The sequence below is a fragment of the Serinus canaria genome, chromosome 1A, assembly GCF_022539315.1.
Source record: "Serinus canaria isolate serCan28SL12 chromosome 1A, serCan2020, whole genome shotgun sequence".
NCBI classification, from domain to species: domain Eukaryota; kingdom Metazoa; phylum Chordata; class Aves; order Passeriformes; family Fringillidae; genus Serinus; species Serinus canaria.
This window is the reverse complement of record NC_066314.1, coordinates 45,268,287-45,292,642: the sequence shown is the minus strand read 5'-3', so window position 1 is coordinate 45,292,642 and position 24,356 is coordinate 45,268,287. Positions and strand designations below refer to the sequence as shown.

The following is a 24,356-nucleotide window of genomic DNA, read 5'->3' as shown; positions in this document are numbered from 1 at the left end:
GTTGGCTGCCTTTACAGACAGAACGTTGGATGACACAAAGAATGATCTCTTCTAATGATCTATTCTAATCTATTCTACTATTCTAATTCTAGTCTATTCTAATGTTTGGTGGTTTTAATAGTGTTTTTTTTTTTTTGTTGTTTTTTGTTTTGTATTTTTTTTAATGTAGCTGAATTCAGGCACTGAACAAAATTTCCCTGTGGTGTTTTGTGACAATTTTAAGGCTGCAGTATTTCTTCATGGGCTTCTCTAGGCAGATGTACTATAATTAGGGTTTTGGCATTCTGATTTAAATGCATGTTTCTAGAGGAGTACAAGGATTAAATTGAAGTCTCCTGTTTCAGTCATTGCTTTGGTAAATAAATTTTTGCCTCTGCCTTTTTACAGCAGACTTAAATGGACAGGCTAAAAATTCTCTTTTTTTCAAGGTTGGAAGGATTCCTTCTCTTGTCCTGCAGGTTCACTTCAGCTGCCTCGATGCCTCTGTGTAATTTTCTATTAACTTAATTTAGGGAATAAAAGGGCTGAAGTTAAAAAAGTTACATTTTGAGCTGCAGGAAACCTACTTGCAAAATCTTGTAATCTTTATAATGTCTAATACCTGAAACTAGTTATTAATAGTCTGTATATGTGAGATTATTAATACTAAGAGCTCATAATCTGGCTAGGTAGAAAGTGGAAAGGCAGAACCAGGTAGAGATACAATCTCATTCCTCATTTAGATATGTTTTTTGAATGCTGACCACCAATTTTGTATTATTTGCTAGCACATACTAATTTTTTTAAAATTAGAAATGCATCTTAGTATTCTATTTCTTATTTATTTATTTGTCTCTTTATTCTGTTTGTTTTATTTGTATGATTTTTCCCCTGGTGACTGTTACCAGTGTTCATTTTCAAGTTCTTTGTTAGTTTAACCTGGGATTTAAATCTGTCTCTACCAAAGCCATCAATAATTTTGATGTGAAGCTGCTCTTGGTGTCATCTTAACCCTATCCTTCAAGAGGCCTTGAATTATTGCCAAACTTACATAAAGATAAAATGACCATAATGACCAGGAAAAAGCCCAAAAACCAAAGAGTCATGTGTTTATTTGCTAACAGTATAAATCATTTATCCAAAAAGGCACTGTTACCTACAGCTATAGTTTACCTTAGGTAATACAGGTTCTTGGTTAAGAAATTGTTACTCCACATTTTGCTTTGGATATCACTTTCTTCAATCATTTTCTTAGTAGGCTATGATAATTTCTAACTGTCAGGGTGCTTTCTTGCCCTTTGCCTTTTATTATATCATATTTGATTTATGTCTGATGCTTGACTTTCAGAGACATCCATATATCCAATGTAAGAAAGATGTGGAAATACGTCTTTGCCCATGCAATTGCTTTCTGTCAGGGTTAAAAAAAATCTTTGTTGAAACTGGATGTTATCTACTTATTCATGGTCAAAACTAGAAACAGTCTGCTTGACTGGATTACTGTACCAGCAAAACCTCTAATTCCTTTTTTCCCTCTCCCTTAACATTTGCTATGTATCGCTGTTATGGGACCTTTTGTCATTATTTTGCTCATATGTAGAGCAGTAATTCATCTTCATTCACAGCCTGGGATCCTGCCATCCATATACAGAAGGCATGTTTTAAGTTTTCTTATATGTAATATAAATACTTTGTAAAACCATCCCTGAAGAGAAGGTAATTGTAGTGGTTAATGTAATTGTTGCTCTCATGAGATACAATTAAAAAAGAAAATGAGACATCTCTTGAATTACAACCCAGCAAACAGGTATTGCAAAAGCAGTAATCCAATTTTCATTAAATAAAAAGTTTGATGAATGAAGTTCTTCTGTAAACTGAACAAGAACTGTATTATACAAAAATTTAAAGAAATAAATGTTTTCTTCTAGCATGCAAGTAATTCTTCTGGTCTGTTGCAGTTTGGATTTCAGCAGAATGCAGTATTGAATTTGCTGGTGCTAGCCAGAGTTATTGAGCCTGGTCCTTTTCCTGTGTCATCTGAGAAACATCTCCCTTACCTGCTTAAATTTTTTGCATTTCAGGAATCCTATTCAAAGAAGAGAGGTTATGCATTGGAAGCAATCCCCTCTGTACCTCTGGATGCAGTTCCTTCAGAAAATGACGGCAGTCTTTGTGATTCGATAGACGTAGCAGTCACCAAAAAGCCTTGTTCCCTAGAGATAGCAAGAGTTCCTTCCTCCAGACCAGGTAAATCACCAAATAATCCTTTACACAGTTATTGGTGGAAGTGTTAATCTATAGAATGTGTAGGTTTTTGTTTTTAAGCGTGCAGTTCTCTGTTTATCACAGAGTGATTATAGTCTTCCATTAGCTCCTTTAAGAGCTTCACATCAGAATAAAGATTAATAGCAAAATGTTGTAGAAGTGAAAACAAAGAAGATGTTTAAGTACTTTCCTAGATAAATACAAGGTTGCAGAAAGCCAAATTAGAAAGTCTTCTTGTAGACAAGCCTTTTGAAGTAATCCTTTAACCAACTGTTCCTTTTTTTTCAAAGTACCCCTTAGCAATAACATTATGGAACTACTTCAAAATTCAAAGTACTCTGCATTTTCATTTTACATGGAAGAATATCTGATCCATTTTTGAAAATTAAATAGTGAATGAGAATTAAGAGAATATTTAATATTAACTGACAGTTTGACAGACTGCTGTTTATGTTATATATAGTTTGAATAACGAGTTAAAATAGTTAAAAACTAATAGAATTATGCTAAGTCAGATATTATCTGTAAGTATGATATTATCTGTAAGAATTGTATGTATGTTTTCCAAAATTATATGATCTCTTCCATTACCCTTGTTTGAGCTCTTCATTAGTCACCACCTGGTACAGGAATTTCAGAATCTATTCATTTTGCTTTAAGTAATTGGACTGAGAGGCTGCTGTGACAAATGACAGTTCTCAGCAGCAGAGACCTATTTGAAACAGGCAATTGACTTTCTGACCTGTGCAATCTTGGCTAGGAATCATGATTTGGGTAATGTAGGGGGATGACAGATGATTGTTGACTAACATGGTGCCACTGATCTGGTCTGTGTAAGGGGAAGCACCTTCTTGATTTCACAGCTGAACTGATATTGAAGGAGTGCCAGAGCTATATCAGGCATAGAGTATGAGGGCCAGATAGCAAGATACAGCTTTGGAGTTTGCAAGGTACGATGGAGTGGGTCGTAATTCCTACCTCTCTATCAAATTTGAGCTAAAGAAGACTTGCTGGAACCTGCATTATAAGCAGAAGTCTAAAAGCTGGCACAAAATAGGATAGCATCATTGCAGCATAGCTGCAAAGAATGGACCTGAATCTGGCTTAAACATCAGCATGACTACTTGCTTCTACCACTTGTTTCTGACTTTGATGATTTTGGCTCTGATAATCTAAAACAAAATTAGTCTGTGCAGGACAAGATTGTGGGTTGCTTTTTAGTAAAGGAAGAAAATAACAAAGTATCTTTGTTTTTCACACTTCTATTTGAATAATTAACATAAACATATGTATTGCAGTGGAAAGACTGCCATACACATACCAAATAAATTGGTAGGGGGAGTTCATTACCTGCCTTCTTAGTAATGGGGCTCAACAACAAATCTTCCTGTTGTAATTAGTATTTTTAAAAATAGATGGGGTTTTCACTAGTTTAAATACCAGGCTTTGGAATTGTGCTGTGTGCTGAACATAAGCATTTTTCTTAGGCACAGTAAATCCATTAAGATCAGCATGAAACACAGATCTTATAAAGGACATTTTTATGCCTTAATCTGGAAATATGTTTTGTATAAGTTTAAAATAGTATGTATCAGAGGCCTAGAGTATAACCAAGGAAGCTGTAGGACATTCATGAGGACATGCATGATATTTAGAAGATCTAACAAGATCAATGAGTTGACAATACAAATGTACTGTAATTCCTTCTGTTAATTTTCCATATACCACTATGATATTCTCCTCTTGGCATTTTGTTGGGAAGAACATTCAGCTGCATAGAAAAATGTAGTTTTATTTTAAGCTATAAATGTAGAAATTATTTAACTGGCCTGGCTTGCAAGCCATATCTGAAATAATTTTGGCTCTTATGGTAGAAATGGACCAAATGAAATAAATCATGACAGTCTCAGTTATAAGGTATTTAGCACTAGGTGTAATTGTATGCAAAGTCATCCTGCCACTTTAGGTTGTGTGGATTTATAGCTTGAATAAATTACATATGATTATAGATCATTTATTTAAAATAAATAGCTAATTCTTCCTGGTTTTGTGTCACTGAGACATGCCAGCTTTGGGAATACTGTTTCAAATTTCTGTATTATGTGATATGTAGGGCTCTGGGGAGAAAAAACAGACTGCTCTGTAGTTCTCTTCAATCTTCTTGTTAAACTGGTAGGGAATCACAGAGGAAGAGAACTCCATGCAACAAATGGTAAAGGTAAAAAAAATGTTTTTGGGGCAAAAAACTGAATAGAAAGCAAATAAAAGTACTCATAAAGTTGGTTATCTCTACTTCTTAACCTTATTTTGTGTGATTTTTATGTCTGTTTGCAAGAAATTAGGTTTATATAGGAAGAGGAACAGTTGCATTTATTATTTTATGCTCAAGTTAAAGGAATTGCTTCTAATTAGCACAGATTTAAGAGTAAAAAAGAGTGCTTGTGTGTCTCAGTCCAAGTTAAATTGTTCTTTTTTTCTGTGACAGAGTAATAGGACAAGTTCAGCAGAGTGTATAAGCATTTCTCATAATTTTTACCTTTAAACTAGTAGTTAAGAAATGATAGGAATATTCTGAAATATTCTTTCCATTAAGTAAAATATAAATTTGGTGTTAAAAATTCATAGATCCATTTCATAAATTGAATATAAAATAATGATTCATTAATCAATCTGACTGATTCTTCTGTTGGCTATTGTCCTGTTGGCTATGTGTCCAACAGTATCAATATTCCTTAAACTAGGCATTTCTGCTACTCATTTTAATTTTTACACTGCTCTTCTATTTAAAAAATTCACATGCCATACTTAATCTTGAAAAATAGTCATGGAATTTTATTAGTTCATAAGCCATGCATTAGTATTTTCCTTTTGCTTTTAGGGATGTAATGAAATTTTGTGAACTATAGCAACAAATCACCTTGGAAAAGGTGTAAAGGAAGTAAAAAAGATGTTCATGAAGTTAGTGTGGTTTTGATCACTTATATAGAGTCCAGAACACTGATTTAGGTATTGGGGCTGCTTTGGGGCTCTGATGTTAAAGACCCTTACAGACTTGTACCCATAGTAGCTTAGGCATTCTGTAATACAATCCATTTTGTTTAGGAGAAATATTGAATGAAATCTGAGCTATGTTAGGGTTTTTTTAGTTGTAGTTAAGTCTGTGTCCCTACCCAGTAGGGAGATTTATATCTCTTTGAGTCTGATTTTACCATTTCTACTGCAGAAACTCCCTATGAGTGAGACCAGGGGACATTTCTCATGTTAAATTTTCAATAGTAGTGAGTGATGGCCAGTAATAATTGAACTATTTTTAGGTCTCCTTGAGTATCATCAGGAAATAGAGAGAACTTTTCAAGCTAAGTTTCTCCCAAATAACTCGTGGAAGAAAAAACCAACCAACTTTCCTTGGGAAATTTGCTTTGTCTATGCAGATTAACAAAGGTTTTAATAAAGGATCTCAATGACAAGAGACATTTCTCTATGCAAACTGCATGAGAATCATCATTGGATAAGAGAATTCTAGTTCAAGAACCTCTTATATTTCATTATGTTACTTTGCTGTGGCTGCAGGTCAGGGACACCTTAGTGAGCCATCTCCAACTCTGAAAATAGCTGAGCTGTGGCAAAGCAGAACTCAGTGTGGGCTGCACAATCCAGCTGAGAAATAAGGTGAATACTGTAGGGCTTCACTTGTGCTGAGCTCTCAGCCACTGCACAGTCAGCAATTCCCAAGGCAGTAAATGTAAAGCTAGCTCTTGTACAACTACTGTACCCAGTTATATCCAAGATATGGATTCTATCAGGGATAGAAATTGTCCTTAGATATGTGATGTGTTGCCAGTAGCCTATACAGGCAAACACAAGGTGAAGAGTTGAAACATAAAGAAATAGCAGCTGTTCTGCTCCTTTGCCCAGCTAAGTGTGCTTTGAAGCAATCTTGCTGTTGTCAGTCAGGATGTTATTGTTCTCTTAAAAAAATGCTTTGTTTGTGCTTAAATGCCAGTGACTCCTTAGGAGGACCAGGCAGTTAATAAATCTGTAATTAATCATACCTTCTTCTTATAGCCTCATAATCACAGCAGGGAAATTAATAAAAAAGTAATTGACATTGAATTAATACAATCTACAAAACTGTCCCCAAGCTGGCCAGTTCTTTGCACTATTAGGGGTTTTGTTTTTTTTTTTCTTTCTCAGCCTGGCATCCCTCTCCTGACATTACAGTGAAAATTAACCCAAACACTTGTCAGTGTGTCATATCACCTCAGCTATATAACACAGATATATAGGAGACTATTCTCCAGAAAACTGAATAGAAAAAAGAGCCTTGCTGTGGTAACATTTTTATCAACATTAAAATATGTCTTTTACTTAGTTTCAGAATCATCAAATGCTTGGCTTGGTAAATAAAGATCTATTTGTCAGATCGTCAGTTTGATTTCAGTGATTCTGAATATTTGCACACTTCAGTTTTCCAGTGACTAAGATCTCAAGTACATATTTTCTAACTTGATTAATTGAGATCTTCAATTTTGTGCAGTTATTTTCTAGTTATAAGCAAATCAGTGAAAAGTGGCCACAAGAAGGAACCATCACACTGCCAGATATAAAAAATTGTCTGGATGAATGGAAATTCAAGAGTGTAGCTTTAGTCATCGATGCTTCACCACTTTGAAACTCCAGTTGATCTGAAGGGTCAGACACAAATCTTTCTGAAAGCCACTCACACTTGAATTGCTTCAGGCAGGAATAGAGCTGTATTTCATTTAAGTATGCTCTTTAAACCAGAGATAGCAAGATATAGTGCACTTAGACACATGACCTACAGTCTAACTCCCCAGGATTAAATACTTTCAAGGAAAGATATTTAATGATCAAGAAAATCATCTTAGTTGTGTAGGAGGAAGAAAGGAGACAGGGTAACAGTTGGTCTAAACCAGCTGAAAATACTCTATGAAATTTAGTGTAACACAAATGTTTCTGAAACAACTGGACATTTAGGAAGGCTTTTGATATTGTGGTGCATATCATAAATCATTACTACCTGCCTGCCATCAGTGCTGAATTTTCTAAGCAGCAGGGATGTGAACGGGCAACTTGAGAACGCTCATCAGAGCCATTAAAACTTACTAGTGCTTCAGGACCTGACATGACATCACAGCACCAGCCTGCCAGAGTTTAGGAAGTGTTTCAACAACACTTTGGCACATGATGTGATTCTTGGGGCTGCTCTGTGCAGGGCCAGGAGTTGGACTTTGATGGTCGTGACCCCTTCCAAGGAATTATTATCAGAATATTCTGTGATTCAGTGATGATATATGAGTGCTAATCAAATGTCCTTTCTTGTTCTGTCTTTTACTCAAGGGGACATTATCTCCAAAGAGTATAATAGGTCTGTATGTTGAGTGAGATGTGAGGAGCCACTCAGGGCTTGCAATAACAGAGCACAGGGCACAGGTATTGCAATGTGAGCCCTGCATCCATTTGGTGGAGTTGGTTCACTGACAAAAGAGGGTTGTGTTTCCATAACAACCTAATAGCTGAACAAATCTTAAGCAGCGAGCATTTTCTTCTCCAAGTAATTTTTTGCCTTAGAGAAATGCTCCCACTGCTAACTAAACTTTTCCAGTTGTCAGGATGTTTAGCACTATATAATCCCCCTTTGCATTTAGCACAGAAAGAGTATCATAGGCCATAGCAGGCAAACACAAGGCAAGGAAAGAATGAGCAAGAGAGCCTCACAGTGCCCTGAAATGATGACAACACTCCCCTTAAAGGGAGAAAAGTCAGATTCTAGCCCATATGTAGTTCCTTTCAAGGTAGATCTTCCAAATGTCTGGGTTTTGTGCCTGTTGCTTTTCAAAGTCATCTGTATTAGAATCACTGATTTCTGTGCTAGTTATTAAGAAGCTTCTCATTTCCAACTTCAGTGTATTCATGGCCAACTCCAGTCAAGACAGAGATATCCTAACATTCTGTCTTTGGAGAAGTTGGAGCTCTCCAAGAGCTGTTCTGAAATCAAATCTGGATTATGATATTTATACCAATGGAAGTGGTTGAACTGGAAAACAGACACCTTTTATCCAATTAAATGTTATATTTAGTCCAAATGAAAATAGTTTGATTTTGCTGTTTATGTGCTTTTTAGTAAAATTTACTTGAAAGTAAAAATTGAAAATTAGCAAAAATTTTCAGCTGAACTTTTAATCAATAACTTATTAACAGTGAAATTTAATGTCAAGATCTATACTTTTTTTTTCTCCTATTGTTTTCCTTACTTTAACCCATGTTTGAGCTAAGTGGATGTCATTTGGCTATGGTACAGAATGCATCAACTGACTTGTTTTAACAGGTTAATTTACAGTGTTGTAAGGTACACATCTTTGCCAGCACACTGTACCAGACACCAAACTACCCTTCTCCGGACTTTCACTTTCTCCTGTCACCTGTGTGGTGGCACATTTTGTGTTTGTCATTCCAACTGCCACTGGATGTAGTGCAGGATATAGTGCACACTTACCAATTTTGTCTAGTACATTAGTATGTGCTTACAGCTAAGATTTTTAATTTCATGTGATCTTTTAGTGAAAATCAAGAGAATGCTGATGGAAGAGTGAAATATACAATAGCTCTTCTATCTTGCATTTTGCTGGGTTTTTTTTCTTCTGTACAGCTAGTTCTTTTTTGAGCACCCATCAAAACCAGAAAAGATTCCTGAAATATATGCCTAGAGTATTTGCTGCTGTAGTTGTTTCTGTAACAGAAATTATTTTAAAATTTTCTTTTAAGTTTTAGAGTATCTTCTGGCATTTTATAGTTACTTTTTTTTTTTAAGTATGAATCCCCAAAATATGAGAAGCTTTGGAGTTTTGTCTCATCATAATGATATTTTCATACCTATTTTTTGTATTTCTGATATTATTTAATCAGGATGCTTTCTATAGACTTTTTAAACACTGTATCTCCTATAGGAGCACAGTTCATCTGTGGTCTGTGTTGGTCACTATTTTATTGACAGTTGTTATAGACCTGCTGGTCTCAATAAGTAGGTCTTCAAGTGATCTGAGTCTCAGGCTGACATGTATTTTTAATGTCATTGATGTCAGCACATTTTTTGACACTGATTTTAGTTGAGTTAGATTTTCACTGTGTACATCATCTTCCAAAAGAAGGGTCTTCAATAGAATTAGGAATTAGTCAGTTAAGTATTGATATGAGACTGGGAAAAATGTGTCTTGTATTATGAGATGAAGAATGAGGTACTATGAGAATGTTGCCCTTCTGATTTTGTTTGAAATCAGGAGAAGATGCCTCTCAAATTATCTGCTACACTGTTGTAGCTGGAAGTGGCTGTAGACTGGTCAGTGATGTGTGCAATTCTGATTTCTGCCCTGTTAACTACCTCCTTTGAATCATGTTGTGACAAAATATTGAAGCTGTGGTCCACCCTAGCTATATTTGGGTAGTGTTCAGGAGGTGAGTGAGACAGCCTGAAAATCCTTTCTACAGTGAAGTTTGTTCCTAGGTTGTCCAGGTTTGGAGGTTTAGCCAAGAAACAGACCCAGGTGGTCTGTATTCACTTTTTGTAGACAGAGGCTGTCCCAACTTCTTTCTTGCCATGTCTGTAGCCTGCTGTCAGTAGATACACCCACAGTGCACATCTCCCCTCCCTAATGTTTAAAGAAGAAAATATACATGCTTTATTGTTTCAATTTTCTGCACAATGTGAGATTTTTTTTTTTGTTAGAAGTTACAAAGGGAGAGGAAAAAAATTTTGTTGGGCAAAATAAGCATAATTTTCATTAGGATTTGACTCTAATTATAAATGTATTAGCAGAACAAATTAAGAGAAGAGGGAAAATAAACTATTAAAAGTTTCAGTAGCAGTTCATCCTCTGGCTTCCCCTCCAAGCAGTCTGGGCAGCATGAGATAAAGCCATAGGTTCCTCTAACACAGCTGTTCCTTTAGTTATTCCATTTTAAACAGTGAAATTTTATATTTGGGCAAACCTTTTTTATCATAAAATTCTCAAATTAATTACTAGAAAATTGCAATCCTCCAATTTCGTCATCAAATGAGTGGCAGACTCTAACTCCAAAGCACTATGATAAAAATGAACTCTTTGCAGTGTGGGGAATAAAAAAGTTCTGCTTTTTTTTTTTTTTCTTTTCTTTCTTTTTTTCTTTCATTTAACTTCTTGACTTTTGTAAAAAATGAGAATTTTTCCTGCAGGGCTAAAATAAAACTTCAGTGTCACAAACTGAGAAGTAGACAGTGGAACAGACAGAAGTATTCAGTGATTGCTGTTTCTAGAGTGCTTTCTTGGCTGACTCTTCCCCATTTAACTGGCAGCTTTCAGAATCCTGACAAAGAGCATTAAAGGAATGAGGTTTATGTAGGCTTTTTGACACTCCTTCTACCCATCATGGATTTGCAGGATAGGGATGTTAAAACTGTTACCTTTTTTCCATTTGGGTAATACACTCTTCTCATGCACATTTATCTGGAAGAATTCATTATAAACATTTTTTCATTTTCTCACTGCAAACATAGACCACTTGAATAAAGTTTAATAATCCAAATTTACTTGTAGTACGTACCTCTATGCCAAAAACTTTACATTTTATTTTAAAAACCAAGGTTAAATACTAAGATCCAGTTTTTCTGAAGCAATGCTAATTTGCATGACCTCTGTCCCTTCCATTTATTATTAATGGTGATCCATATCAGCTATTCCATTATTCCTGATCTCAGGCTGAAAGCCTACAATGACCAAGGTTACTCCATTAGCTTCCTTTTAGTCTTCTTAAATCTTATCAATATGCCAGGTACTATTAAGAAACAGCACCATTTATTGAGATGGATTCTTGCCAGATCTTTTTGAAATCTTGGATATAAATTAGATATATTGATTAAGAATTTCTAGCTTTAGTAACTCTCATTTAATATTTGTTTGGAATATTATCCTCTGAGTTTCTGTTTGATATTTAGGGAAACTATTTTTCATCTCTCGGTTTATAATATTATTGCTCCTGCCACATTTCTAGGGTGATGTACCATAATTTTGTTTGTTCCATTGTCCATTTCTCTCACATTTTTATGACCTTAATGCAGCAGAAGTCATGTGAAGAAACAGCATTATGATCATAAAGGCTTCTTTAGAGTGCCTGTGCACAGGAGACTGAATTGAGGTCGCACAATTGAGGTGTCAATTCTTACGTATTGCAGCTCTAATGTACTTTCCATTAAAACCTTATCATCCCTCTAAAAGGTTTTTAGTATATAATTAGGATAATTGCTCCCCATCATATGCTCCCCTGGATAGCATCTCTGATAATATCCTGAAGAATGAAATGTTATTCTTAAAACCACTCTGTCATGTTTGAAGTTAACACACATGGCTGATGCCATGGGATCAGTTCATTATCAAAATGCGTGCACTCTCCGCCCATCCATTATGTTCCAGTAAATATGTTTATGTTGAAGTCATTTCATTTTCCAAAGGATTAGCTTCCATTTTCTCTACAAACTCAAGGAAAAAGGCTTCTGCTCAGCATATGTTAAAATTTTCTGATGTTTCATTGGGTTTTATTATTATTCATTAAAATGCAGTTGAAAAAAGTCAGCCCTCACAGGAGTTTTTGACAATTTTTGCAAATGAGTGCTCATCAAAGTGTGTGCATTCTGACCAACGCTCAGTTTCATCCATCCTGGTGTGATTACTGTCTAGAATGATCTCATTATACACTTGACTGCATGCTGTCAGACAAAAACCCTTTTTCAAATCAAAACAATAATTCAAAGGAACATAATTGTTTTTGGCTGTTTTGCATTTTAAAGCCTACATGGAAATATTATTTAGCAGGATTTGAGTTTTTCTTTGTTCAATGACTACGAGTTGCGACATCCTTTGTAGTACTTTTGAGTTAGGGCTGGAATATATATAGACCAGATAGAACATAATCCATTCTAGTAAGTAATACTACACCTCAGAGTGCTGATGGGATTGTTTGATAATTGAGCAGATGTAAATGATAGTGCTTTTCATAAGTGGCAGTAACTTAATAGATAAATGGTAACTAATACTTCTGTCAAACTCACCAAATTGCTAATATTAGGAGAAACAGTAAAACTTCATCTATTAATTTGTTTGCAGTTTACATGCATCTGGTACATTCTAGAGGAATATAAACTTGAAATAGTTATAGCATTCCAAAGAGATCTTAATAGGTATATAGCTAATCTTATGTGTCTCCTGATGCACCTGTGAATTTTCTGCAAACCTTACCCTGAATTTTCTACAAAGCTTTTCGGTTTGAATCTTACTCCATTTTAGAAGCTGGGAAGAACCAGTTATCTTGAGCTCATAATTTTTATCCTCTTTTATTCAAGACTACTGTGCTATTTTGCATGAAGATGAAATTGAGTCCTATAGTTTGAGAGACCCAGTGCTCAAGAGGTAGTGCTTCAGTTGAGTTATGTCTATAATGCACTACAGTTCAAGTACTGTAAGAAAAGCTAAAGTGGTTTTCAGAAACACTGGAACTGCAATAGAAGTATGTGTTGAATCACACAAAGAACTCTGTCTTTTGTGGAAGATCAATTTCTCTGCTGTTTGGTCTCTTAATTTCAGATGGTAAAGCTGCTCAGCTCTAATTGTTTAATCAATAGACACTGCATATACTTATCTTAGGGTACTCTAGACATTCTCAGCATTACCAATGTTCCTGATCTCTCCTGCTCCTTGTGTAGTTTTTCCAGCTTTTTTGGTATTTTTGTATTGAAGGTTGCAAGTTTAACACAGTTTTTTAGGGAATGGTTTGTGACTTGCTGCAGATGGCGAGTAGTTGTGTAGCACAGCTTTTGGTATGTGATTACCTTTGATTTAGCTATTAGATTTGATTACCTGGGCAGTCCCTTGAATTTCTATGTCCCATATCAGGGATGTGGAAGATCAGGGGAACCCTAAGCATCAGACTGTAATATGAGTGACTACATCTGTATCACAGTTCAATGCTGGGTACATCCTGTGTGCATCCCAGCTCCATGCCAGACACCCCATGCAGTTACTCTTCCCTTTACTCACCACCAAACAACCAAAAAACTTTTTTCTGGTTCTTCTGACCAGCAGTCTTTAGATAACTTATTTTGGTGACTGATTTTGTCAAAAATTGGGATATAATTCTAGCTGATATCATACAACCAACTTAATAGCCACACTAACAATTTTATTTCAGCATTGGCCTGAATCTGATCTGAAATACTAGATATTATTATTAAAAAAAAAATACTCCTCTTTCTACTGTCTTTATTTCTTCAGTAAAAAACAGCTGAAGTGTTGTAGTTTAGTAAAAAGAATTAAGAGATTTTATTTAATACTTGAATATGTTTAACTGTGTTCCACTGGGAACTCTTTTTAATGAGAATTATACGTTCTAAGAATTTTTAATAAAGTTCTCTATTAACTTTGGTACACTCAGAAAGCAGAAACCTTGGCATAGCTTTCTAAATTTTGTTAAAGTCAAAATATTTGTGACAATATTAAGGAATTTCTAAAATAAACCAATTTTGTACATAATTAACAGATTTATTGGCTTTATTCAGTGTAATGAATGATTAAAAAATAGAAAAACATTGATTCCCAGTGAAGGAATCCAGTCTTGCATTAAAAATAAAAAATTCCTCCTATTCTATTTGAAGCTAAATAAAGACCACTCATTTACTTCCATTTTCTCTGCTTCTGTCTCCCTTTCTCATCTGCTAGTCCTGATGGCAACATGTAGCTTGCTGCCAAAAAGTTTTCTTCTCTTACTTTACAGAAATTTGGTTTTTATTCTTTTTATACCATTTTCTTTTAATGCCACATCAAAAGAAAACTGGAAATGTCGAAGTGATGTAGGATTTTGCAAAAAATATATATTAAAATAGGGTGGGAAAGGGTTTCTATTGCTAATCCACAAACATATAAATGCAGCACACATTTAATAGTATCTAATAAAAGAATAATTTACTACTGCAACAGAATTTCAAATTAATTTTTTTTTCCTGATATGCATTAAAATATCTCAGTTTTGGAAGAACCCATATGAAAGAACATGTTCATGCCCAGCTGCTTTATTGTTATCAGAAAACAGAAAGTCTTCAAAAAGACCATTTTGTATTTTGTGGCTCCAGAGCAGGATGTGTTCTTTTTGTAGTCCAGTATATCACTGTATATGGTTTTGACTGTTCTGGATGATGACATTAAAACCAGCTGTTAGTAAGAATACTCTTTCCAGTCTAGCTCCAGCTCCAGTTCACCCCATGTCCTTTTTCTTTCAGAAATCAATTTCTCCATGATGGGAGATACATAATAAATAGTGCATCACAATTAAAACCATTTTCTTACCCATAGGACTGGGATTGACACTAAATATTTATCCAAGAGCATTTCCATTACTTTTACGTTTATTTATGAGTTACATTATGGTGAAAAGATATCAGAACTTTCTGTGAATATTATGTAAGTAAATTTTGAAAAAACCTCTTTTTTCTCATCAGTTATGTAAGTTGTCTTTCAGAGTTTTTCTCATCCAAACTGTTATAACTGCAAGAAGAATTTGCTAGTGATCAATTTAACAAAAGTGTGTTCTAATGGAACAGTGGCATTTGCAGTAGGAAGCTGTTACTGGTTAGAAGTTCTGCCAGTAAGAGTGAAAGGACTTTTGTGGGTCTTTTAGTTAAATTCTTACCTGTATTCCAGTGTGATTCTTTGTTATATTTATGAACTGTAAGTTACAGAAACTTGAGAAAATCCAAGCCATATTTTTCTCCATAAAACTTGACAAACTCCCAGTAGTTTTACTTAATTATAATCCCTTCTTGTTTCTGCTCCATTGTGCTGGAATACTCCTTCTTGTCTAAATCTACTGATTTGGCTCTATATCAGCCAAACAGGCCAAAGCTGCATGGTCTAAAAATTGAGATTTATTCATTTGCTGTCAATAGCAAGTACAAATGGCTCTTCAATATATACAAAATTTTGTGCTAATTTTATAATTCCTTTATATAGTTAACTGCAGCCCTCAAAAATTCCAACAGTCTATCCAAATTAGATATCTGTGGTCTCTATAATAAATGCAGTAGGTTGTATTAGTGGGAAAACATAATGGGAAGAATTTTAAGAAATTTACAAAGCTAGCATATGGATCTTAGAGAACCTAAAACCAAAATAAGAGGAGAAACCTGGGATGGTAGCAAATTAAATAGGCTGAAGTGTGGAGAAGATTCTAAACACTCAGAGAAGTTATGTAAATCCTGCTTGTCAGTCAGAAGGTAGGATTAATAATGCCTAAATATATAACGTTTTTATAATATATCATTTTATCTGAATTGCAGGAGATAGAAAATTAATTAATGTGGGAATATTAGTAAAAGGCATAGAATTTTAGTATTTTTCAGATGAAAATGATATGTATAAATGAAATATATAAAATATGGTGAAAAAGTTTCAGGACAATAATTCTAAAATGGAAAATTTGGAAATTAAAAAATGCTATCATTTTTTGGGGGTTTTGAGTTATTAGAAACTTTAATGCTGTAGTGCCAAAAATTAGCTGGTTGAAAACTGGATTGTTATTCCAAAATTATTCCAAAATTATTCACAGCCTTTCCTTTTTCTTTCTCAAGTCATTTGGACAATATCAGGGCAGCATATTGGTCCATATAACTGGTCCTCTCTGGTCCAGATGCTTTGTTATCTCTTTCAAATTGAACAGTAAAGCCCATAAAGATTCCCTGAATTCTGACTGTGTATTTGCAGTGTATTCTATCTGCTGCTGGACAAGTTCTTTATGCCTAATGAATATAACTGTTACATGATACAAAATGCAATCTGTATTAACAAGATACTTCTTTCAGTGTAAATGTATATTAAATATAAAAATGTAAATTTTTAGGTTGAGAGTTGAGCTTCCTAAATCTCTCTGAAGCTGCTTGAAAATTTAGATACTTTAAATAGGAATAACTGGATTGTGAAACATTTTAAAGCATTTCTGTCTCTTTGGTTTTAAAGTATCTTGGTTAGCACTTTGACTTCAGTGTTCTGATAAAGAGCTTTATTAATTAATTGATACTTAGAAGAGCTGAAAATATAGGTTTTTTCCATTAATTGATTTTCACTGTAGCTGTAGATAGATCTGTATTGGGTGGTTTATCTTCAAGACTGCTTAAATTATTTATTAACTGAAGTTTGTCCCTGGGGTTTATGGCTATCATTGGCTTTATTTAAATGATTTGAGAACACTTACTCTCACCACCTTTTGTGGTTTGTTTTGTGAAATAATTTGACAGTGTATCCTAATTCAGTAGTCATTTGTTGCCTTTGTAAGAGTAGAGTATTTTTTCTGCACACCACATTTTGGTTATTTTCTTTGGTTTATTGGAGGAGCCTTATGAAATACTAAGGCACACATATGATCACATTCAGTGACTTCTCACTGATAAGTTTAATTTAAAAATAATCACAGAAATCCCCAATATCTACCATTCTTTTGGTGGTTTTTTTTTTTTTTTTTTTTACAAGACTATTAGGTATCCCAGCTTTTAGTTAATGGCTAAGATAACCAAAAATATTTTGGCACATGTAACTATACCCTGTGCTTTTTACTGAACTCCCAGAAATATGGTGCCTGTATGTTGAGACAGTGCAAATACAGAAATCTATGAAATATCTGTCACAGACAAGTGCAGTCATTTCACTACAAACCTTTTAAATATGGAAAAGCCAACAAAAAAGCTATTACACAAAAATAAAAAAGGTAGATGGCAACTGTGTGGTATTGTTTTTGAATGCTCAATTAGACATCAGCAGCTTGCAGAGGCAGTCCCAAAAGGTTACTCAGGAAATGGTGGAAATCACCCATCATCTCTCATTAGTACTTAATGAGAGATGTTTTTTCCAGACAGTTGCCTGGTATTACAAGGGTTATGTGGGCTTGAAGCAGTTCCAAAGTCTGTTTGTGCAGGTGGGTGATTAGAGGAAATAAAAACTTGATAATAGTCATACCCAACTCTCTTGGATGATGCAGAAACAACTAAACAGACCCCCTGCTGCCTCTGGAATGCACTTCACTGGTAATTAATTCCAAATACAATCCTGAAATAGCTGCCACATCCAAGACTGGGCCAGTTATAGCTTCGAGTGCTTTCAACAAGACAGTTGCAGATATATATTTTCAATTCTACTCAGAACAACAGTTATTCAGGGTTAAGTGTGTGGGAACCAAGCAAATTCAAAAGAGCCAATTCAAACCATTGAGTCCAACCATTCTCCCTATGCATCCAATGTAGCTACCTACTGATTCTGTTATTCACTATTCCATCTGTTCTTTTGAAATGTCTCTGGTAATGTTTGTGCCTTGAAATCCTGAAATACACGGTTGTCCTTATCTGCAGTTTGGAGATTTATTCCATATTGAATAGTCATGTTGGAGAGAAGATTTGCTATGGGGATTTAGTCAAGTTAAAACAATTTTAAAGCTGAATCCTATGCTATGGGAAATTATTTAGTCCTGGTTGAGGCTACTCTGTAACATGAATGTTTTTGTTATCTGACAAAATAGAAGTCTGTGCATTTGGTTTAAAATAATGAGTTGATTCTCCTTCCTCTGCCTTGGAAAGGGTTGTTAATGAGCCCTCTACAAGATTCAGGGCATCACTGGGCTAGAATTCTCTTTACCATGAAGAGTCAGATTTAGATGACTTTTCATGTGGGCCTGTGTCTCTCTCTTGCTTGTGAATCAAGCTCAAAGATTCCCTGGAATGGAATCAGGGAAGTTCCTTGGTCTCCTCAGCATGAGAGTATCAGCATATCCCTGATGAAACGTCAATATCTTTGATTATCACAGGAATCAGAAATTCCCAGTCTATCTAGCTCTCCAGTGGAATTATAAGTGGCAATTCTTTTTTCATTCCAGCTATGAAGATTTTAAAAGGACTAGATGAGCATTCCCCCATTACCAAAGAGCATTAAAATCTGTTCCTAATGGTACCACACATGATGGGACCTACATATTTGTGTCAATTTCTTAACCAGTCAATTAAATTAGCCATTTTGGTGGCTCTGTTCTCTGCAAGGAGATATATGTAAGTTCATTCACTGCAGACTGATCCTCCAGAAATAGTGCTATTTCCATAATATTTTCTGTTTTGCTCTTCCAAGATTTCTATTGTGATTATGACTGCTTTCTGTCCAGGACAGATCATTAGCATTGCCATGTTCTTTTCAGAGCTTTTTGCTTTCATGTAACATATTTGATGTTAAGAGGACATGTAACATGTACAGACAAAGGCACTCCCAACTTTTTTTCCAAAGACAAATCTAAACCCACAGAAATTGCCAGACTAGATAAGAGTTTTATAATAATCTAGCAAATTGAGTCTGCTATAATTTATCAAATTTAGGTCTGTCTTGTTACCACACTAAAAAGCATTTTGAGCCCAGATGGCACTGAGCAATCTGGACCTTTGAAAAGCACATTTTTGCATTATCCCTGATGATGGGGTGTCCAAAACAGATGCAGGATTTTGACCCACCTTCAAGTAGTTTGAAACATTGTGTGAAATAGTCCACACTGAGCAAAGCTTGAGGAAGCTATTACTAATAATATCTAATATTTGGATGCCTTTGGATTTGTTTTCCATTTATGTGTGCAGGTGTATCTATATATTTCTGTGTATGTATGTTCATGCACATTTATTTTTCACCCTTGTCTTTTATCTCTCCCAGTTTTGCAGTGAACAAACCTGTCCAGGCCCTGTGTTTGTAGTACAAATTTCTACAAGGTCATAATGATTCGGCTTTGTGCTTCAAATATTGTTGTTCATGCCTACTATTGTCTTTTTGGATGTTTTAGAATTTAGTATATGTACTTAAACACAGCATTAGGTGTGTAGTCTATAATCTAGTTCTATCTAGATCCATACCTCTAGAGTGAAATACACATTTCTTCCATTTTTATAGCAAATTGTGACTCTGAGAATATAGTATTTAAGTGACTCCACAAATAGTTGGAATTTGGAAATAAAATAGGTGGAATAGACATTTGCATTTTGGCTCAGGGCACTGGATGTGAATATGAAATAAATCCTCATTTGCAGTTACTAATAATTTCTTCAGTCACAGGCCAGCTTTGGAGCACATCAACCAGATTCCTTCTGGATGTGTTGCTCCCTTTTAGGTGGGCACCAAAAGCACAGGGTCCTTCTGGATGCTGGAAGTTGTGAGGAGCATGTATGATGGGGGTGTTTGGTAGAATAAATAAGTTGCTAGATAGTGCTAAAAGCTCAAACCCACCTATGTTCTAAATGGACTGTCATGCAGGTCAACTGCTTTTGATCTGCTGATCCATTGCCATTACAATAAGTTGCAGAAATAACTGATGTAATAGCTAATAACTGTAAATTTTTACATGGAAGCTAGCATGTTTCTGCAATGAAAGTAGAAAACTAGATTAACTGTGTGTTCCATTTTAAAGATTTATTTCTGAGGAGAAATCTAATTAGAACTATATTTCTGGAACATGGGCTGTGTCTGGTTTTTGATATTTTGCTTGCTGGGATGCGGTAAGTGTTCTGGTTGGTGTACTTAGTATTGCCTGATGAGTCATATTGTGGCATTGTATACATAGAGTGCCTTCTCTGAGTACATTATGAGGAAAAAAAAAATCTCTTAGAAAAGTTTCAGTGAGCAGTTTGTGGTTTGTCCTCACAGCACACAGATAGTGGGATGAAAATGTCAATGAAGCACTCGTTGAACTCCGGTGTTATGGTCTGTTATTATCCATGAGGGCCTTTTTCTCTGTGCAGTGCTCCCTAAGAAAAAAAGAGATGTGAAACCAATGGCTGATGTCACACAGCAGGAAAAGGAAAAAAATTCCCTGTATAGTGCTATTTTTTAAATCATCTCAGTCAAACAGTTGACCTTTTTATGTTTTTGTGACATAAATATGACATCTTAGAAGACAGCCCTTGAATAACACCTTAGTTTGCTCTTGCAATATACTAAAAGACCACATTCATACATTTTCCTTGGTCTATTTCCTTTGCTCTGAAATAAAGAAAATGGAGAATTTCAAGTCCTCAGTAAGCATTTTCAAAAATCAGAGTAAGCTCAAATTACATAGACCTTGTGATGATTTCTCATGTGTGATGGAGGAAGGAAGGAATATTGTTAGAGCATGCTGCAGTTCATTAGTTTTTAGCTGCTAGATAATCCCTGGAGCCTGCTGTTATGTGACTTACACAGAAACATCTAGATTATTGCAACGTGAGCCAGGAACTGAAAGAGAATGACAGTTGTAAATATTTCCCTGTTGGCCCCATCTGTAGCACCTACCAGAAAATCAGCATGAGAGCTAATCTTTCTTAGGTAAGTTTGGTAGTTTCTTAAATTTCTAAGTTCTATTTGCGTCTGTGAAATGTTTTTCTGAAACTTGCAGTGTTGCCATCGTAGTTACCTGAAGGGGAAAAAATTGCCTTAGTTTTGTCACCAGGGAAAATGAAAAAAATATTATATAATTTAATACCAAAGAAAATAAATTCAAAGATACTCTAAATGAAACTATAAGTACTGTATACATAAACAGGTCCTGCAGATTGGTTGTAGGAACTAATTTGATGGTGTTGTTCACTCTCTGATGGAGCAGACCCAGGTAGTAAATCATTATTGGTTACCTAATGGGAACATCCTACTGTGAAAATAAACAGCTGTCCACAATAAAGAAATTGTTTACAAGAAATCATTACATGTCAGACACTTAACTTAGCCCCTTGAGAAAGAAGGAAAGACCTGAAATACTGAACAGTTGGATTTTTTTTCTGGGCTGTTTATTAAAAAAAAAAAAAGGAATTTATAGCTTCTTTTTGCTAAGTTTTGCTTTAGACTCTATAAACATGATCTTTTTTTTGTATTGCTGCTTGATTTTGCTTGGAAAGAAAATTTGTAACTACTCTTTTCTGAGGTTGCTGCATATTGTGTATATTGCTGAATTGGTTATGGTTGTATTCACACATTGTAGCTGGAGAATTTTTTCTCAGCTTCCTTGTGGGGCATGTAACAGCCCTGTTCCCCCTCCTGTATGCCTTCCAGTAAATTTTCCTTCCAAGAATGTCACTTGCAGTTGGTTTGAAGCCACTCGTGTGGCATGCTTGAAGTGGGAAAACGTGGCCTTCAGTGAGCTACTACTGAAAAAGGTCAACAAGAATTCTTTCCTGTGCAAAGACCAAAACCTTGCTCATTAACTTGACTCCTCTGTTGCCCTCTTCTGCATATTTGAAGTATGGTTAAACTGATCTGAGGTGACTCAACAAGGCTTTGAAACAGAATAAACTGGTGAGCAGACAACTGCATTTGTTACCAGCGACACCAATCTGTGTTTCTGAGGATGTGTCCTTTGAGTGATCCATCCTTGAGATACTCCTGCATCTGCAAGACTGCCTGATTTCACTTGCAGGGCTTTCATGTGCTAAATAGCTCAAGGGCAGTTGTGCTAAGCCCAGCCACACAGGCTCACAGGGAAATACTGACAGAAAGGCAGGGACTGCTGGAGTATGGAGGAGTTTGTGTTCTTTATAGCTTTAGCTGTTTATCAGAGACAATCATTCTGTTTGTTTCTCACACCTGAGTAAATAAGTGCACTAAGTGCACTTAGCTGGATTCATGTGGAGCATTTCTCACTCTAGAATTCAGTTTTTTACCTTCCTATATGGTGCCTGTGTTCTCACATTTCTTGACAATAATGTAGTCCCTTGCTTGGTGGCTCCCCAAACAGAGGGCAGGGATCTCTTAGAGCAACTCTCTGATCCTCAGTAAGGGAGGTTCATTGATGATAGATTCTGTCTGTCCATAGAGTGAAAGGAAATGCTGTTTCATAGTCTGGAGCAAAAGGTATGAATGAAGACTCAGCTCACTTAAAGTGTTACTCTAGCCTTTGTTCTCACTTCGAGATTTTCAGAGTATGGCAAGGCTTTCGAGGTTTCTCTTCTTGCCAAATCCCAATCCCTGCTTTGATGAGCTGGGCTTTCATGTCACAGAATACTCATTTACATGGTGCATGTGAACAACATTATAAAAGTTAGACACCTGGTGAGGCAGGAAAGAATATAAGAGACTTAAGGTTTTCTGAAATGCTATCAAAATCCTTCCATGTTAGTTATGTTATTGTGAGAATTCATTTTCACTTCTTTTCTAAGGCTGTGTTAAAATTGTTTTGATACATTGTATCAACACACATTTATTGCTTTATTAAATAAATCGGATCCAAGCTTTCTGTACACACTTATGATGATTCAGGAAGAACTCATCTGTGTGGTAAGACTGCACACCTATTGGACTGGCAATTTCAATTAGATACTTTTGAAAAAAGTTGGACTTTTCTGTTTCTGTAACAGGAAGGGTTCACTCTGTCAGGTAACGCCTGAGGTTATCTACAGGATGTCTCCATTTTGGATGTATGCCAATCTGCCATCTGAATTTTTGTCTATACTTTCATTAAGTGTGCTGTATCAGTATTTCTGAAATCTAAAACATTCCAGCTTGGCATTTGTTTTAGAAGAATAAATTCTCAAGCTGTTTTTGATTAGAAACTTTGATTAGAAACCTCATCCAGTTACAAAGTGTTTCTGCAGGAAGAATCCTGCAGATTTCCTAGAATCACTCAAGCTGTGAAAGTATCTGTAAGTTGGAAAGCCCATCAAGTTTACTTTCCTGAAACAACTCCCCTTTATCCTATATTATCTCTGTTAATGTAACTGGATATTTCCTTCTTTTCAATATCTCTGTTACCCTTCCAAGAATTCTCTCAGGTTAGTAGGACTGTGAGAGCAGCTTCTGTCATGGCTTTCACAGAGGCATTTGTGACTTGTGCAGAGGGAGGAGCTCATGTGTGTACCTGTAGAAGTTGGTCAGGCAAAAATCCTCCAGCTTAAGAGAGCTTCTTTTGCTTATTGCTGTTTGGGTTTTTCTGGAGTGGATTGGTCCACAGAGTGGAAGCACATATTGGAGAACCACCACAACCACAAAAACACTTGCTTTCTTCTGTGAACCCTGCAGGATGTCAGTTGAGACCCACAGACATGAGACTTGACATCATTGTCTTGATGCAGTGCTTCAGGTACAACAGCTCATTTAGGAGCATGGAGCACATCTTTGTAACTCACATAGAAAGGTGCTCAGTAAATTCACAGGCAATGTAATAACCACCATAACCATGCACAGGCAATGGCACTTTCCCCAGAATCTGAATTAAAGCATTTCTTTACTGGTACAGTTCCAGAGGCCTGAAGTGATGTGGAGTTTTTGGCCTTCTGCTAAATCATTCCAGTGATTGTGCAATCTCACAGCTGAGAAGCTATTTCATAGTCCTCTCTACACTCTGATCTGATTTTCACTAACTTTACATTGATCAACAGCATTAAGAACATTTAGAGGAGGTAAGAATGATATTTTAAGTCCTTTTAATGGTCCTTCCCAGTGCCATGAAATCGTAAGAGTGAAATAAGTCCAAAGAGCAGTTTCCCATACACATGCAGGTGTGCAGGTATTTTTAAGCCAGCTATAGGTTATATAGCTGAGGTACTGCTGGAAAGAAAGTTACTGCAGTGCAGAACTTAATGGAGGATGCAAATTTTACCTGAGAAACTGAGCATATTTTCATGTAATTAGTCCTTGCTGGTCAGTTATGCTGATCACAACGTTAAGGAAAGTTATCAATGATGACTATTAGCATGTTCTAAGTTAGTATGTGTTTGTGTAACACTAAGATAGATGTAGAGCTTGATCCTGTCTGTTAGGATTTTCCAGGATGAGCTAGAAGTTGCATTATAAACCTTTCTTTCAAGTCACCCCTGTTATTGTGATAATATTTGAATTCACTGTTAGTAATTCAAGGTAATGAAAGTAAAATATTCATACTTGGTTTCCAACTCATTTTGTTTAGATACTGAGAGAATTCTTTATCTTGTCTTAAAATAGGATGAATGTATGGGCTGAAAAAATAAGCGTAGATATGCAATATATTCCTTGAGAAATACATTTAAATTCTATTAGGTTTTATAAGTTTAAATAGTGTTCTGA

General features: G+C 35.5%; 1 protein-coding gene across 1 annotated transcript in view; it reads left to right on the top strand.

Moving 5' to 3' along the window:
• The window catches only part of ANKS1B (ankyrin repeat and sterile alpha motif domain containing 1B), a 410,803-nt gene that overhangs the window by 116,452 nt on the left and 269,995 nt on the right, over positions 1 to 24,356 (top strand). Inside the window, exon 10 of the mRNA XM_050969884.1 lies at positions 2,061 to 2,226. Coding sequence (XP_050825841.1) covers positions 2,061 to 2,226 — 166 coding nt within the window. The remainder of the gene's footprint in view (positions 1 to 2,060; positions 2,227 to 24,356) is intronic.